This window comes from Mytilus trossulus, chromosome 3 (genome assembly GCF_036588685.1).
Source record: "Mytilus trossulus isolate FHL-02 chromosome 3, PNRI_Mtr1.1.1.hap1, whole genome shotgun sequence".
Taxonomy (NCBI): domain Eukaryota; kingdom Metazoa; phylum Mollusca; class Bivalvia; order Mytilida; family Mytilidae; genus Mytilus; species Mytilus trossulus.
Genome location: NC_086375.1, coordinates 28,888,999 through 28,906,954, shown reverse-complemented (window position 1 = coordinate 28,906,954; position 17,956 = coordinate 28,888,999). Strand labels below are relative to the sequence as shown.

At 31.5% G+C, this 17,956-nt stretch overlaps 1 protein-coding gene across 1 annotated transcript in view; it reads left to right on the top strand.

Annotated features, from left to right (window-relative positions):
* Positions 1-17,956, top strand: part of LOC134710625 (zonadhesin-like) — a 55,510-nt gene that overhangs the window by 18,138 nt on the left and 19,416 nt on the right. The window contains exons 20-35 of the mRNA XM_063571007.1: positions 96-232; positions 1,212-1,344; positions 2,102-2,218; positions 3,516-3,962; positions 4,925-5,032; positions 5,882-6,123; positions 7,883-8,178; positions 8,921-9,216; positions 11,598-11,800; positions 12,261-12,450; positions 12,963-13,256; positions 13,933-14,043; positions 14,634-14,878; positions 15,813-16,117; positions 16,937-17,232; positions 17,518-17,720. Of these exons, the coding sequence (XP_063427077.1) occupies positions 96-232; positions 1,212-1,344; positions 2,102-2,218; positions 3,516-3,962; positions 4,925-5,032; positions 5,882-6,123; positions 7,883-8,178; positions 8,921-9,216; positions 11,598-11,800; positions 12,261-12,450; positions 12,963-13,256; positions 13,933-14,043; positions 14,634-14,878; positions 15,813-16,117; positions 16,937-17,232; positions 17,518-17,720 (3,623 nt within the window). The remainder of the gene's footprint in view (positions 1-95; positions 233-1,211; positions 1,345-2,101; positions 2,219-3,515; positions 3,963-4,924; positions 5,033-5,881; positions 6,124-7,882; positions 8,179-8,920; positions 9,217-11,597; positions 11,801-12,260; positions 12,451-12,962; positions 13,257-13,932; positions 14,044-14,633; positions 14,879-15,812; positions 16,118-16,936; positions 17,233-17,517; positions 17,721-17,956) is intronic.

The following is a 17,956-nucleotide window of genomic DNA, read 5'->3' as shown; positions in this document are numbered from 1 at the left end:
TTAACACGATGGTTTTCTTAAGATACCGTTGACAATATACACATCTTCTTATATCTAGGAAACTGGGCATAGCTTTTTTCTCCATTTTATTAAAGGATCAGCATATATTGGTTGCTATCAGGATCACAGCAAAAGAATATTACCTAAAGATGTACTAAAAGACAAAAGTATGACAGTTCAGAAATGCCGACAGTTTTGTGGTAAAAAAGGATTCAAGTACGCAGGTGTTGAGGTAGGTCAAGGAAAGATAGAGGCTTATGATCTTGAATATTTGAAATACGATTAATTCTTACTTAGTTGTTTAATCGTACTTCAAATTACCACACACATAAACACGGTCCTTTTTGCTGTAATGTATGCCGGATTTACACTCGTTTATGTTTATCTTTTTGTTTATTTAATTAAAAAAAAACATAACATTGTATCAATAAAGTTAGTTAATTTTAAAAGAAACTGACCGAGAAATATAACCTCCCTTAGGCCGGATGAGCAATCGTTCCTTTTTGCTGTATTGTATATCGGATTTAGACTCGTGAATGTTTATCTTATTTTTTATTTAAATAAAGAGAACCACAAAATTGTATCAACAAAGTTATCTCATTTAAAAAGAAATTGACCCAGAAGTATTATCAACCTTAGGCCGGATGAGCGATCCTCATAATTAAGATCCACAAAAAAACGCTTTCGGGGTAGCAATGTACATGACTTCATGTGTAAATCATAAGAAGGAAAAAGAACATAAACATTTCATATATCTTTCGTATGCAAATAGATATATCAATAGCATGGAATTCTGATCGACTGTCATAGATATAGGAAGATGAGATATGAGTGTCAATGAGAAAACTCTCCATCCAAGTCACAATATATAAAAGTAAACCATTATAGGTCAAGTTACGGTCTTCAACACGGAGCATTAGCTCACACCAGATAGCAGGTTAGAGGTTTAACTATCTATAAATCAGGCTTAATTCACCATGATCTACCTACTAATATGTATGTACCAAGTCAGGAATATAACAGTTGTTATCAATTCTTTTGATGTAATTAAGCTTTTGATTTTGTCATTTGATAAGTCTGTTTGGGATTTTTCCTTGATTTTGGTATTTTTATTATTAATCAATTTATTTTCATTACCTTATACATGTACACGAATGATCTATATTACTGAAAAAGTGATACTTATAATACAACTTATAAAACTTCTATAGTATGGGATCGAATGCTTTTGTGGCGATGCTTTACGAAAGGTCAAAAAAAGAAAAGAAAGTGATTGCAAAACGCCATGCTCAGGAAATAAACAGCAGATTTGTGGAGGTACATGGAGGATCTCTATTTATAAAGGTACAATGTTGTTGGTATATAGTTGCCTTTCCTCTGAACCACCCATTACTATACTATTATTATGAGGGTATCATCTTCATTTATTTGCCAAGTTGAGATTGGCGAATGAGATGTTCCAAGTTCATTTAATGTCTCTGCTTTTTTTAAGGATAACAAACAAATGCGTCTGTTGTTTAAAAAGAGGTTAGAAATTTGCAAATTAAATGGCGGCAATAACGGTTTCATGATAAAAATATAACATTAATATTTCAAATGATACTTAAAGCATAGTTTTAAGTCTAAATATCAATTGAGATATTTTCCATTTACAATTCGAGCAGAAAATGGGTTGCTTACCCATGTATATGTAAATGTTGTTATAAATAAAGTTACAATTAACTATTTTAAAAGCTTTCGCCATACTTATCAATTACTTTTCTTTTTTCAACCTTTAAAAGCTGAGTTCCACAAAAATACAATGTGGCATATTTGATTTTCTTAATTTTCTCAAGATATGTTTTTAAAGAATTGACTAATAAGGACTGGACGAAAAGAAATTTAATCATAGATTTTTTTCCAATATCAATTTATGTCATTATGGGTTAAATTGAAATCATATTTGAAGCAACCCATCAATATTGTTTGTATTTGTGAGTTTTTCAAGCAAGATCAATAAATAGGTTTGTTTCACCAGGCCTAAAAGTATCTGCATCCCATGCATGACAATATCAGTAAATACAGTTGTTGATTATTAAGATAGTTATATATATAATTGCAGCTCAGACATCTAAGTGCAGAAACAAATGCCATAAAAAAGCGAAGTGTAGAAAAGGAAAATGCGTTTGTAAAGCGAAATACCAAGGCGACGGAGTTAAATCTTGTAAAAAAGTCAAACGTGAGTATTATTATTTTTTTTTGTAAACAAGGCAAATACAATTAATAAATAAATCATATTTTCAACACCTGAGTATTAGTTAAAACATATCCAAGTAATTTAGTGTAAATGATTCGTAAACAAATTGAGAAAATAAGGACCTTGTGCATTGTCAAACTATAATTATCTACAGTATGAAGAACCGTAAATTTTCGTTTATTTCTGTATTGAAATACATACAATTTATATTGCGTTTTATGACAACATACAAAAAGATCAATATCAGTAGCAATAAAACAATCTCCAGAGATCTTCTTCAGGCAAAGTTAATCTTAGATGGATTTGGCCCTTTTTTATGTCCTTTTTAGTTATATAGGTCTCGATCTGTTTGAGTCTCATACATCATTTGCTTTCAAATTTTCGGCTTTGAACGTTCCTAAAAAGTTAAATCGAGAAAAGCTCTTGGGACCCATGACATTTTAAACGTGTTTTCATTTTAAATTACAGTAATTTTTTTTAATTAAGCATGCTGTGTCTCTGTTTAGAAAAAAAGTTTCAGTATATATGAATGCTAAAAAAAAAGTAAAATCACAAAAATACTGAACTCAGATGAAAATCAAATCGTAAAGTCCGTAAAGAAAAACAAAAATGTGATATAAAATATTTATGGAAAATTGTGTAACACATTTCAATATACTAGTATATTATCCTTGTCAACCTTTTTCAAAAATAGTCAGATGTCTTTTATAATGCAATCCCTCACTGTTCATTGATATTTATTTATTCATTTCATTGTCAAAAGAGTGTCTTTGTTATCACCTTGTATGACCTTTTGAAGAAAAGTTTTGGATATGGGACAAGATATTTTACCCTGTATTGTAGGAAAACATTTGACAAAAGTTTCTGAATCTTACATGACTGCATTCTTAATGATGAATTTTCTTAAGATAATGGATCTTATCGTTTAACATTTACAACGTACAACTAATATTGTGATTTTGAATTAATTTCAAATGTACGGCGTTATCTGTTTGTTTTCCTATATGATGACCTTTGATTTGTAACTATAAACGTAGTAATTATATCACTCAAATTTACTTTTATATTATTAATCGCCCAAATCTCATAAATCTGAATGACCGTATTGTCATACATAATTTATTGTATCAAGCGAAAATGTATGCGCTAATTCTAATATCATGCTAGTTTTGGGTTCAAGAGTTGATGGGTGTTGAACATGTGTTGCTTCGCGTAAAAAAATATTTCTAGCTATTTTTATAGAACTATGTCATGCAATGTTGTTCGTAAATATTTCTAGGTTGTCGATCGGCAAAGAAAATCCGAACGCCAAACGAGTATAAATACAAACTACTCTCAGATTATGGCATCAGGGTAGATAATCCTGACAGTTATACTATCAAGTTCAAAGTGAGGGCTAAAAACGATGCACATTTAGCCTTAATGTCTTCCAATAATGAGAAGGATCCATTGTATGAGTTAGTACTAGGTGGTTGGGGTAACTCAAAGTCAGTAGTCCGTGACAAGAAACAAGGCCGAAGCTTATCGGAATATAAGGGAAAAGTGCTTCGTTCAAATAAACTGCAAACATTCAAGGTTATATGGAATAAAGGTAAAATCAGAGTAGAGAACAGACGTGGAAAGAAAATCATGCAGTGGACAGATACTTCTAATCCATTACAAATAAAAAATATTGGAATATCTACAGGCTGGGGAGCAACTGGAATATGGTCATTTCCATGTAAAGGTAAATATCTGATTTCTGTTTAATATTTGTCATAAAAATGTTTTCTCTCAAGGAAATATGATCTCGTTTGTTCGTGGCTAGTTTTTTTCCATAAATTGTCTGTTTAGAAACACATTTGTAAAATTCAGGTAATATGATATAAAAGAGTCTGAATTTACTTGATAAAGGGTAACTGTTGACAAGTATGGTCTTTAGTTTTCTTTGTAGTGTTTTAAAGATTTGAATGTCGTTTGTTTGTAGGGAGCATGTTTTTTTTCGATTTTTCGTTTTGAAAAATAATGGAAGAATTGTTTTATGGCTGTAACATATTTCAGCATCTCTTTTAAATTCATTTTAGGAATGCAAAATATTTTCACTTCTGCCTGACTTTTGCAACAAGAAAGTCATCTCATTAGGACGTCTATTCTTACTAAAACATTATTCTGAATAGACTAACGGAAAAGTTCTTCGACTGTATTTTACTCGCTACTATATTATGAAATAAATTGTTCACGACATCGCTTAATAAAACTATTCACTCTATTTAATAATTCACACGTATCCTTAATGATATATTCTTCAATTAAACTAAGTCCTATTACGGGACTATATACATGATATAGGTGAGACTGCAACGAGGCAGAGTTCATTCGTAAAACCTGTGATATTTCATATTTCCCTTAAATTCAAATATCGTGGATGATCAGTACGGCCATCAACAATAAACATAATGTATACTCTTCTTGATATTGATGGGACGTTCCAGTTTAATTTCTGAATGTTAACACCAATTTCTTACTATGATGGCTTTTGATGGACGACGTAATGTAATTATAGATAAATAAAAAAATAAGATGTGGTATGATTGCCAATGAGACAACTGTCCACAAGAGACCAAAATGACACAGAAATTAACAACTATAGATCACCGTACGGCCTTCAACAATGAACAAAGCCAAATAACGCTTTATTCATCTTTGCAGGTAAACCAGGTAGTTGTAAGGGAAAATGTCACAAAAATGGTAAATGCAAGAAAGGACGATGTAGATGTAAAAGAGGATACACAGGAGATGGCATTAACGTTTGTTCCAGTAAGTAACGTTTACTTATATGACAAAAGGGCATCATGCTACAGCCGATTGCAATGAGTGTGTAGGTATATCTAATACCTGCGATTAGTTTGCTAGCTAGCTGAACAGTGAAGTCATTGTTAGGTACGATAAACCACCCTCTTTTAAGAGTAGACTAGTCCGACAGATAAACAATCTACCTGTCTGTATGACTAGACGTTTTCAAATTGAGGTTAGTATACTTTACCTAATAATGACTTCACGGTTTACCAAAGATATAAGTTATACCTACACTCTCAATGCAATCAGCTGTAAGTGTATATCAGTTGAAGACATTTTGAATTCAAAAAAACAAAATTTGTTCACATCTGATGATGACAATTTCACTATAGTGGACTTACGGGTACTGATGGTGTATTTAATGCATAATAGTTCAAATCATATAAGACTTTAACCGAAGGTAGTGAGATTTAAAAAGAAAGAAAGAAAGTTAAGCATGTTAAAAAGAAATCAGAAAATGGGATATAAATGCCAACGAGACAACTCACAATATGTAAATATCCAAAATTCATAGATCAAGGTTAATGTCTTCATTTTGGTAGACAATTTTAATCGTTATCAGAGAATAATAAAACATTGTTCAAAGAGATGAAAATACATACATGTACCATATATACATTATTAATAGAAAATAGTATCTAGTAGATAATGTGCATGTTCATGTAACGGTTACATTGACTTGTTTTAGTTTACTTGTCATATAGTTATTAACGAAAATTTGTTAAAACGTGATTCTAACACCTGTTTGATAATTTGTTGATATATTGTTTCGTTCAATATTAATATGTTCTGTATATAATTTATCACCAGAAAGCTGTACATGTTCAGCGAGTGGCGATCCACATTACAGAACTTTCGACGGACAAATGATACATTTCATGGGAACATGTAAATATACCTTGTCCCAATATGTAAATCCAAAAAGTACATGCAGATTCCATGTTCAAGTCAGGAATGAAAACAGAGGAAACAAACGTGTCTCATACACAAGATCTGTTCATGTAGTCGTCAGAAACACAAAGATTGACTTGTTGAAGAATAAAGTTGTCAAGGTAATATCTTATTATTCATTATGCATTTAAGAAAACATTGCACATGAGTTAGATAAGTACGCCTTCGAAAGGAAACAGAAATGACAATGTTTAACTAACAACGTAATGGAAAAAAGCCTACCAAAGACAACTAAAAGACAAACAAGTTAACACATAACGATTAGCATTGCTTGCATTACTTGTATATAACTTCCTCACGATTACCACTAGTTTTTGGATAGGGCTGTGTTGTTAAGTCTTTAGGTTTCTACGTTGTGTTTTATAAACTGTTGTTTTGCCATGTCAAAATCTCTTCGGTATCTTTCAACTCTTTTTCATACATTTTTACAAGACACAAATAGGCCGGATTAAAACGATTCTGATTCGATAGTAATAGGGCTGTTTTTTTTTTCATGAATGTTTGTTAGTTGTTATTTCCATTGCACTAGCTGTCAATAACTGCAAGAACTCATATATTTGTACGTATTATCTTTTTTTATACGGAGGATGTACGGATTTCTATTATAGTTGAAGACAGTTAAGTTACAGATAGGTGCATAAATGTTATCTGGTTTTTGGTTGATAGTTGTTTTTTTTCATTCCACATCTTATTTTATTTTAACTTAGATGCACCAACAATTATTTGTCTAGAACTCGAGGCATCTAAGAATCGTTCATAATCAAAAACATTTACGAAACAAAGACGCATAAAAAAAGGGCAGAAGATACAAACCTATTAGTAGACGTAACCAGACAATGCAAAGGCAAAAAACAAGCCACAAAAAGACTATTCCACAAACAAATGAAACTAGAAACACATAGATTGAGAAACATGACCTCCATTATAAACAGGGAATGGAATCAGATGCTCCTGTAATTCATACAAATACAAATTGGTAAAAAAATATTACTCGATGATATGACTTTTACTCGAAATTGCGCCGTTAAAACTGACAACATGATAATCATAACTTCACCATGAAAACCTTGGTCCAGAAGCCTCTCTGTGGTCAGTAACCCTTTATCGAGTAAAGAATGATAGGAAACATTAGCTATTGAAAATCGGTATATTTTCTGACATTTTGCGTTATCGGTATGTTGCTATATAGAATTAAAGGTCTACATTTGAAACGCTAAAATTATCCCGTTTGTCTCAAAATTATTAAAATCAGTCAGCTACTGAAGGTGTAAAATTGTTAAATGTAAATATTCAAAAATGAATACACATAAGAGATCGATGAAATAAGTTGGGGCAATTTCAGTATAATTGACCTAAATAAAAGGAACAAAAGTAATTTCTATTGTTTTTAAATTATCATTGATATTTTCATAGGTATGAACTAACTGTTTACCAAACCTTTGAATTTTGGAAATACTAAGGCTTTTCTACATTAGAAATAGATAACATTAGCTGTATTTGGCAAAACGTTAAGGAAATTTGGTTTTCAATGCATTTCAATTTCGTACTTATGTGGCCTTTTTAACTTTTTTGAATTCGAGCGTCACTGATAAGTCTTTTGTAGACGAAACGCGCGTCTGGCGTATGGAATCTATTATGAATTTATTTACTTTGTAAAAATGAAAACCTCAACAAGAATGAATATTCATTTTTGTTATATCACTAATTCATATGTTGTTTTATGGTTTACAATGCTTCAAAACAGGACTGAACTAGAACAAAACCACACAAACAGCTGTTATCATTCCTTTAATATATAACATACTTCTATAATCAAATACAAATATTAGTCAATTTTTACGTTGTTTTGATGATTTGTAGGTGGATGGAGTTAAAAGATATCTACCATATAAAACTGGATATTTCAGTATCATAAAATCAGGACGTTACATAAGACTGAAAACAACATGTAACGTCATTATTACATGGGACGGGAGAAGTGCAGCAACCATATCGGTACCAAGTCATTTTAGCCAGAATTTAATTGGCGTGTGTGGGAATTGTAATGGTATTAAAGATGATTTTAGGACAAAAGATGGTTTGGACGTGCGCACAAAACGGGACAAGTTTACCCTTATTGGTGAAAGCTACCTGATTAGAGAGGGTAATGGTGAAAAGTAAGTGTACAAGTCTTACATTCATACATAAAGGATATTTTGGGTAAAATCACTACATGTAGCCATCTAGGACAAACATTTCAAAAATCGGAACTTAACACAATAGCACGAAACAATAATGAATGTCTACAAAGAAATATAAGGCTAACACCGTTGTTGGCCATAATAAATAATGTTCGAACAAACGTTTTCCATACATATGTATATAACCTTTATAAATGCCTAATTGGTAGTAGAATGTGTGTTCCCAATGACACAAGAATACATGTAGACTAGATGAGACGAGATTTCAAAACATTTTACTTCATAAATGATTTTTCTTTAGATTTTTTTCTCTGTTTTTTTCTCATGTCTATTGTTTGCCATATTATTTGTTCTTTGACGAATATACCACTGTGTATTACATAAATATTGCATATATTGATAGGATTTGGTGTATATAACGCTATTTTCTATGCAAGTAATGGATTTAGCTAGCTATAAAACCAGGAATTCTTCATAAGGAAATGCCTGTACCAATTCAGGAATATGACAGTTATTTTCAATGTGTTTAATGATTTTGAACTTTGATTTTTCCCTTCGTTTTATTAACTTGACTTTTGATTCTTCCGTTGGATAATGGATTTAAAAAGTTTGGTATCTTTGTTATTTAACTTCTTTTTATATTGATATTTTTCATTGATTTTTTTTTTATAAATTATAAAAAGTTTGTGTCTATGCCGACTTGTGTTTCTCAATTTAGGTGTGGTGTGTCAGCCCCACCGGATCCTTGTACGCCAACACTGAGAAACAAAGCGACAAGAAACACCGTATGTGGGCGGTTAAACCCAGCTAACTCTAGGAGCCCATTTAGAGAGTGCTCACAAGAAGACATGGCATTAGTTCAGGATATTTATGACAGCTGCATATATGACTATTGTGCATACAGCGACCAACCAGACATATTAAATACAGTTGTTTGTGAAGCTGCTGAAGGCCTCGAAGAAAGATGTGAAAACATGGGTTTTGATATATCATGGAGAACCAAAACTTTTTGTCGTGAGTATGCTATTTAAAATTTTAACCAAGTGTATACGTAAAAGATAACAAAAATACTTTGAGAATTAATTGTATAAGGTGGTACAAATCCACTGAACGTTTTAATCACGTTGTATTGTTGAGGAAAGACTAAGCATCTCAATGTCCAAAGAAGGCTTTGTCATCTGCTATTCATCCAATGAATTGTTTCCGATAAAGTGTGTGGATTCATGTTTTCGGAATTTTGTTATTGTTTTGTCAAAGGGTCCAAGTAGATATTTGGTTAAAATATTTTGAAAATTGATTTTGGTCAAGGCGTTTGCTACCACCTTTAACATTTTCATGTTCATCATTTCACTTTGCATGAGCCAAAATATGAATGTTAAACCTATAGCTAATTTTTGGCACAATGTTGTAACTGTTTACAAATCTTTGCGTTTTTGAAATACTAAGGTTTTTTTACCACAGGAAAACATTACCTCAGCTGTATTTGGCTAAATGATTAGAATTTTTTTTGTTCGTCAATGCTCTTCAATTTCGTACTTTATTTGTTCATTTTAACATGTTTTATTTAAGCGTCTCTTATGAGGTTTTTCTATGCGCGTTCGGTGCAAATATTCAATTTCAATCCTAGTATCTAGGATGAGTTTATTTAATAATAGAATATCAGCATGATCAGAAGTGAAAATATCACGCGAATATGTGAAACTAGAGTCTTCTGTTAAATGAAATGAGCAACACTGATGGTTTGAAATTTAATAAGGTAAATTGAATATAACTCTGTTTGTAATGGCCGAAAAATAAACATAAAAATAGGTTAGTTTTCTATAGTTTACTGTGATAAAAGATTCCTCTACTGATTGAGGATTGTCTTAAATGAATCCTTGTTTTTATTTATTTTGCATATCTTGTTTTTGTTCATAAGATTAGGATAAGATAAAATATTTTACATGTAGTACCTGATATAACCTTTAGGTTTTGCTGGGGTTCTTGTTGCTCAGTCTTAACTTTCATATTGTGTTTTGTATACTGTTGTTTGTCTGTTTGTCGTGTTCTTATTTTGCCACGGCGTTATCAGTAAAGTTTCGAATAATGACTTTGAATAGATATAGGAAGATGTGGTGTGAGTGCCAATGAGAAAACTCTCTATCCAAATAACAATTTAAAAATTAAACCATTATAGGTTAAAGTACGGCCTTCAACACGGAGCCTTGGCTCACACCGAACAACAAGCTATAAAGGGCCCCAAAATTACTAGTGTAAAACCATTCAAACGGGAAAACCAACGGTCTAATCTATATAAACAAAACGAGAAACGAGAAACACGTATATATTACATAAACAAACGACAACTACTGTACATCAGATTCCTGACTTAGGACAGGTGCAAACATTTGCAGCGGGATTAAACGTTTTAATAGGCCCAAACCTTCTCCCTTTTTCTGAAACAATAGCATAACATCACAACATAGAAAAACATACGATAAAATATCAATTGGCAGACTTAACTCAATCAAAAAACGTATGATTACACAATGAACGAATAAATTTGATCTGCGATATCTGAATACAAATGCACAGTTAATTAAATATTAGAGACAAACATTCATGACCAAAAGGCTAACAAACAAATTGAATGTCCATTTTGTATCCTTCGCCTATCTGACTATCACATCAGATGTTTATATATATTCCGTAAACAATCGATAAAACTTGACGACGAAGTTTACCGGATTCCAAGTCAACTGATACAGACGAAGTGAAGATTGAAAAGATTTTTCTATCATTTTTATTTAACTTTTGCAAGCCTTCTTCTATTTCAATTACAAATGTATTTGAAAATTTAAGAATTCACAAATACTCATAAAAGGTACGTAGTGTCCGTGACGTATATAATTGTGTATGAAAGTTGAACCGTCTACACATATGACAACACTCTCAGATCCATTTGTTTACATGTAATCATTAGAATTTGGGTTGTTTATTTTAAATACAATAATAAACGAGCCTTTGGCCATATTTGTTTTTAGTTTTTGACGAGTACAAAAATCAAAACAACGCGAAAGCGCGTCCTAATTCTAATTTGCAATTGTTAAACTAGTTTTTTTTCATATACTTTTATAAAAATAAATATATAATAAGTTGTGTAGTCAAATCTTCCAGGTTTGACAAATCGATGATTGATAATATATAACTGTAGACATATTGATGAAAGATATTGATTGAATGAAGATTTAAAAAAAAAAAAAAGAATAAAACTCTAACAGTTTTAAAAATGAAATATAGTAACGCTCATTTTCAGATATATGCAAAATGAAAACTTTACAGTCATGTTTTTATTATAATCCGGCATGTATAATATTAGATCTGAAAATAAGATTACCTTTAATTATTTTAAATAGCTTTTACATGTGAAGACAATATGGAATACAGTAGCTCAGCAAGTGGATGCCCAGCTACTTGTGTTGATCTAGATGCCCCCAAAACATGCAAACTACCACCATCAGAAGGATGTCAATGTAAAAAGGGATTTGTACTCAGTGACAACACATGTATACAGAGAGCTCAGTGTGGTTGTAGGCTACCTACCGGTGACTACTATCCAGTAAGTTGATCAATTTAACAACGCATAAAATATATAAAGCTTATAATTTGGGGGGATATGTACTCATCAAACTGATAACTGTCACTAAATCGGTTGGAAGACCAAACAAGAAAGCATTTACGAATCAAAATAGCGTGCTAAATAAGGCTTTGACAGTTCATGTCTTAATGGTTTTGAATTTTCAACATTTTAAATGAGATATTTTAATAAAACATAATATTTTTAACTTTATTATTTTTTCAATGGAAAGACTTGTTACATTCATTTCGGTATAGAAGGCCATCATTTATACAGCCTTATTTCGTAATTATGATTGTATAGTACATGTACAGTTTCATCTATCGCGTAAAACATGACTAGATGACTTTGTAAACTCATTTGGGTGTTTAATACATCCATATTCGGTTTCGTTTTAAAATTGAAATGCATGTACATAATAATTTTGTCTTTTTGCAATCAGATTAATACAGAAATTACATCTAGAGATTGTTGGACGGTGTCCAAATGCGTTGCTAAACAGGGTTACGCAAAAATGCAAGTCATTAGACGGCAAAGATGTCACAGGAATGCACAATGTAAACTACTCAATGGCGTTTATGATTGCGCTTGCGAAGAAGGTTTCAAAGGAGATGGAATAAAAAAATGCAAAGGTATTGCTATTTTATAAGTCATAATAAACGTATTAAAACACGGGTTTGGAATCTTATCCTCAATAACATAAACATAATAAACTGTTATGTAAATCTCCTTAAGGTGGTATGAGAGTCTTAAATGAAAATGATAGAATTTGTTCATACTTTGCCAAAACGTAGTATCTATTGATATGAGGTCAAAAATATAATAAAAATGGTAGGTCACGGCGCATTTTTTCAAGCTACAGGTTGCGAAAAAATGATCTACAGTACACTTGTAAAAATATAGATATGTATAAGTTCTATTCTTAAAATGAAAATTTACATTAGATACATGTATATCTGCACTCCTTAATCATATTTTGCTAACTTGATAGAAAATCTTGAACTTAGATTCTCTATCGTTACTGTCCAAGATGGCGAAAGACACCACCTTAATCATGTAAATTATTTGATAAAAATACAAATAACAAAAAATATTGTGATTTATACTTTGCAGATTTAAATGATAAAAATATCTTTATTCAAAGGGAAGCAAGAACCTGGTATAGAGAAAGTAATATGCGAGGGATTAAAAGGTAGTATATCATGTCCAAGGAAGAAAACGATACGAATTTTAGAGGCAACATATGGGAGAACTGACATGAGCACATGTAAAGACCCAAGAGTATCAACAACATCATGTTCATCTAACAAACCATTACCTATAATAAGAAAGAATTGTGATGGAATAAAATCATGCATGATCTCAGCAAATAACGGCTTGTACGGCGATCCTTGTGGTGGAACATACAAATACGTTACTGTTCGATACGTCTGCGAAGGTATTTCATGAACTGTTTAGAATGCATATAGTCAAATGTATCATGTGTATTTGGCAATTTGCTTCATATGTTTTGATATGTATATTTATTTCAGTTTGTGTTCATACAAAAACTGGCAAAAGATACTAGGGTTACATTTATAACTCAAAAGACAGCCAAAAACCAAAAACATTATGTTTTGATAAACTTTTGGCAAACTTTTAAACTTTCTTTAAATCTAAGAAAAAAATAATAAACAGCAATGTATAAATATTGAAATCGGTTATTGATTACTTTTTACTTAAACTATTTTTAAAACAACCATCTATGAAAATGAGAAGTGATTAGTAATAATGATAAGTACATAGAATACGATCATCTGTTGATACCATAATTTAGATGTTTGCTAAGTGTTGAAGGTTACTAAGGTGTAAAAATAATGTTTTCTGACTGAATTCTATAGATATATAAGAGTTATGATAACAAATTATCTTTTTCGACGAAAGTAAAAAACACTTGGGAATATACATACAACGTCGCATATTTGAATAAAATATATGAATAACATGTTTACTCTTATCATTAGTTATTATCAGTTATTACTTTCAATATACTTATAAATTAATTTCAGTTAACCGAAGTATTGAAGACGTTATAAATATGTATAGCTACTGAAAAGTAATTATGTTTTCAATAGCAACAGGACCAAAATGTGGATCTAGTGTTTGTCATCCAGATGCCAAATGTCAGAGAGGTCGATGTGTATGCAGAAAAGGATTTGTCGGAGACGGTGTAAATAGCTGCACAGGTATACAGTTTATTATTTTATATATTTAATCAGAAAGTCAAGAAAAAGAAAGTGGTTAATCATCAATTTTTTTTTATGGCGTTAAATATAAAAAAGGTCGAGAACTGCATATAAATACATCATTGTATTGTAAAAAAACAGAAATTAAAAATGCGGTAATAGATCAATCTTTTTGGATATTAAAAAAAAATAAAATGGTGAGAAGACAAACAAATTGAGGAACGTTCATATTTTCAAAACTCGTTAAAAGGCATACATTTAGAATACCGTAAACACAAATTGCCAATGCGTTGGTGCCATGATTTAAATTATATAGATTTATAATGATTGGTGTGATTATGAATATTGCACTTGAATTTATATCAAGGCATAGCTCATGCATGTATCATAACCTTTTTAGTAAAAGCATGATATCTTAATGAACTTATAAACGCAAGTAAACGAAAAAAAGGGGAAAAATACAATGTACGATCATACCGGAAACTTATTTACAATGAAGTAACATGTTTTCTGGTATGGTATTAATTATAAGGTAATGAAACAACAACAGAATAACTTTGAACGTTTTGTTTTTGACTATTTGACTACAGGAACCTGTACCTGTATTGCTAGTGGAGATCCACATTATAAGAGTTTTGATGGACAAGTCATTCACTTTATGGGAATATGTTCTTATACCATGGTCAAATCAACATCCCATGATAAATGTGGTGGTTTTGAAGTTCAAGTGCAGAATGAACACCGTGGTGCAAACAAAAAAGTCTCATATACACAATATGTTTTGGTCAAGTTAGCAGATGCTACAATTCGGCTAGATAAAAAGAACGTCGTATTTGTGAGTAACTGATTTTTTTAAGGAAATAAAAATCGGTTTACTTTAAATGTTCTAACAGGTTATATAAGTCACAATCTGTCTTTTCGATCATGGAACTTAATAAACTCATCATAGATACCAGGACTAAATTTTGTATATACGCCAGATGCGCGTTTCGTCTACAAATGACTGATCAGTGACGCTCGTATCCAAAATGTTAAAAGGCCAAATAAACAACGAAGTTGAAGAGCATTGAGGACCAAAATACATAAACGTGTTGCCAAATACAGCTAAGGCAATATATGCCTTGGGTAGAAAAGCCTTTATAATTAAAAATGCAAAATTTTATAAACAGTTAATTTATGAATATAACCATATCAATGATAATTCATGTCAGCACAAAAAGTGCTGACTACTTGGGTTGTGATACCCTCGGGGAACTAAATCTCCACCAGCAATGGCATCGACCCAGTGATTGTAAATAAACTCTTCATAGAAACCAGGACTACATTTTGTATATACGCCAGACGCGCGTTATGTCTACAAAAGACTCATCAGTGACGATCGAATCCAAAAGGTTAAAAAGACCAACTAAACAACGAAGGTGAAAAGCATTGAGGACCAAAATACCTAAATATAGATAATATGATTGGGATTGTTAAGTGTTGATTTTCAGATACATGCATAAAGGCAACAGTAGTATACCGCTGTTCGAAAGTCATAAATCGTTTGAGAAAAAACAAATTCGGGAATAAGAGGAAAAGGACGACACAACAAACACATTTGGGGTTTATATGTGATCAATATAATACTGAGATTTATACTGGTGGCTCTTCATTGATCTCATTCGAATGTGATTTGTTGGTACATGTAAATGATTCCTTCGTTGTTTTTAGTTGATATTTTTTTGCTTATCATATTTTTATAATGTTATAATGTTTCTATTTATTAATAGGTTAATGACGTTCAAGTTTATACTCCATACTCTGGTACAAACTTTGAAATTACGACTTCTGGTAGATATGTACGGCTGCAAACAAAATGTAACATGTTGATTACATGGAATGGTGCCGGTACCGTGGCAGTATCTGTTCCAAATAGTTATTCGGGAATTGTCTCTGGTCTTTGTGGTGATTGCAACGGTAAGAAAGACGATTTCAGAACAGCAACTGGCGAGGATGTTAGTCTCAAGAAAGACAAATTCGAACTAATCGGACAAAGCTATACAGTACCAGGAATCTTTGAAACAAAGGATAAGAAGTAAGTCAATTCCATAGTAACAATTTCACCTTTATTTGGCAAAGTGCCTTATACTGGTGTAATTGCAACTTATCCATTTTATAAAAACTCAATATTAATTTATATTCTTTTTTGTCTATTAGAATGGTAAAACATCAAAAATACACTTTATTACTAGGGATTGATATGATAAGAAGAGAGGAAAAAAGTTAAACTTGGAACTGACAATGCAATGTTAAAACATTAGAAGCTAAGAAAGAACAAACAATACTATAAATAACATAGCACGGAAGAAAAAAGACATTCTGGCCAGGCTAATCTTAACTTCTATGTATACTACAATGACATGTAGCTATATGGTTTTAGTAGGAATTATATATCTCCCTTGTCATTTTCTTATATACCCTTTTGTCGTTTTAAGGATGTACTAAAGCAAAACTAAATAAACAGATTCTATAAGCCAGAAGAGGTCTGGTTAAGGAAAAAAAAAACTAAGAATATTGATTGATTATTGGGCTCCTTTTCGAGACATTTGATTAAAAATGTGACAAAAGGCAGGCTCAGACTTGAACATTATACTTTGGTTAATGACCTTTTATGACCTATTGAAGTCTTATCTGCTGAGGAAATATGTTATGGGACCAAATGGGGAAAAAAAGCTTTCTCTGTATCGCAGGAAAAAACATGGAGTGCGAACATCTGAAAACAAATTCCAAAAACCTAAAACAAGTACGGGTACTTGAAAGTTGATTTAATGTTTTTTTCTATTATATTAAATCAAAATGAGAGTTAATCATGTTACTACTATTTTAACTAATGAGTGATCGAATGCTATTGCAGGTGCGTTGTTGGTCCTGTACCAGAAGATCCATGTTCTGCAGAAGAGTCTAAAATAGCTGCTAGCGACAAATACTGTGGTTTATTGAATCCTAAAAATTACAAAAGTCCATTCATGTCTTGTGCGAAAAAAGATATGGATATGGCCAACGATTTATATGAATCCTGTTTATATGATTACTGTAGTCTAGCAGGATCACTGGAACTAGAACGATTCATTTGTGAATCTTTGGAGGGTTACGCAGAACAATGCGAAGATATGGGATTATCAATAACTTGGCGAAGAAAAGATTTTTGTAGTATGTATATGATTAGTTCATACTTTAATACTATGTTCGTTCCTTGATCTCAATATCCGGGTTATTAATTCGATAGGTGATATATTTTTTAATGAATTTACAAAAAAAGAACTGAAAGTTTATTTTCTTTTAGAAATTAACGGCTTAATATAACGCCCATATGAACTTTTATAAGTTATGCCAGTCAGTGTGCAATTGTCTTATGATAAAATAAAATATAGATTCGAAAATGCCTGAATTTATATGGAACATTAAAATACATTTGTACCGATTTTCCATTTTTAGCACTCACATGTCCAGAGAATATGGAATATAGTACTTCTGGCAGTGGATGTCCAGCAACGTGTGTTGACCCTGATGCTCCACTTACATGCAGATTACCAAATACTGAAGGCTGTCAATGTAAAGCAGGATTTATTCTTAGTGGAAATGAATGTGTGCCCAAAGAAAAATGTGGGTGTCGAGGACCAGAGGGAGAATACTATCCCGTATGTAAACATATATGTATAAACATTGTTTCTCGTACTATGAACAACAACATTAGTTATTTTGTAAATAATGTTTTCATTCTCCATTAATACTGTATACCTTACAACAAAATTATTTTCTTTAACCTGAGTGTGTACCTTATTCTATTTGGCGACAATTTTATTTGTTCAAAGTTATGGTTGACTTTCTAGAATAATTGAAAATATCATAGCAATATACTACTGTTGCTTAATTT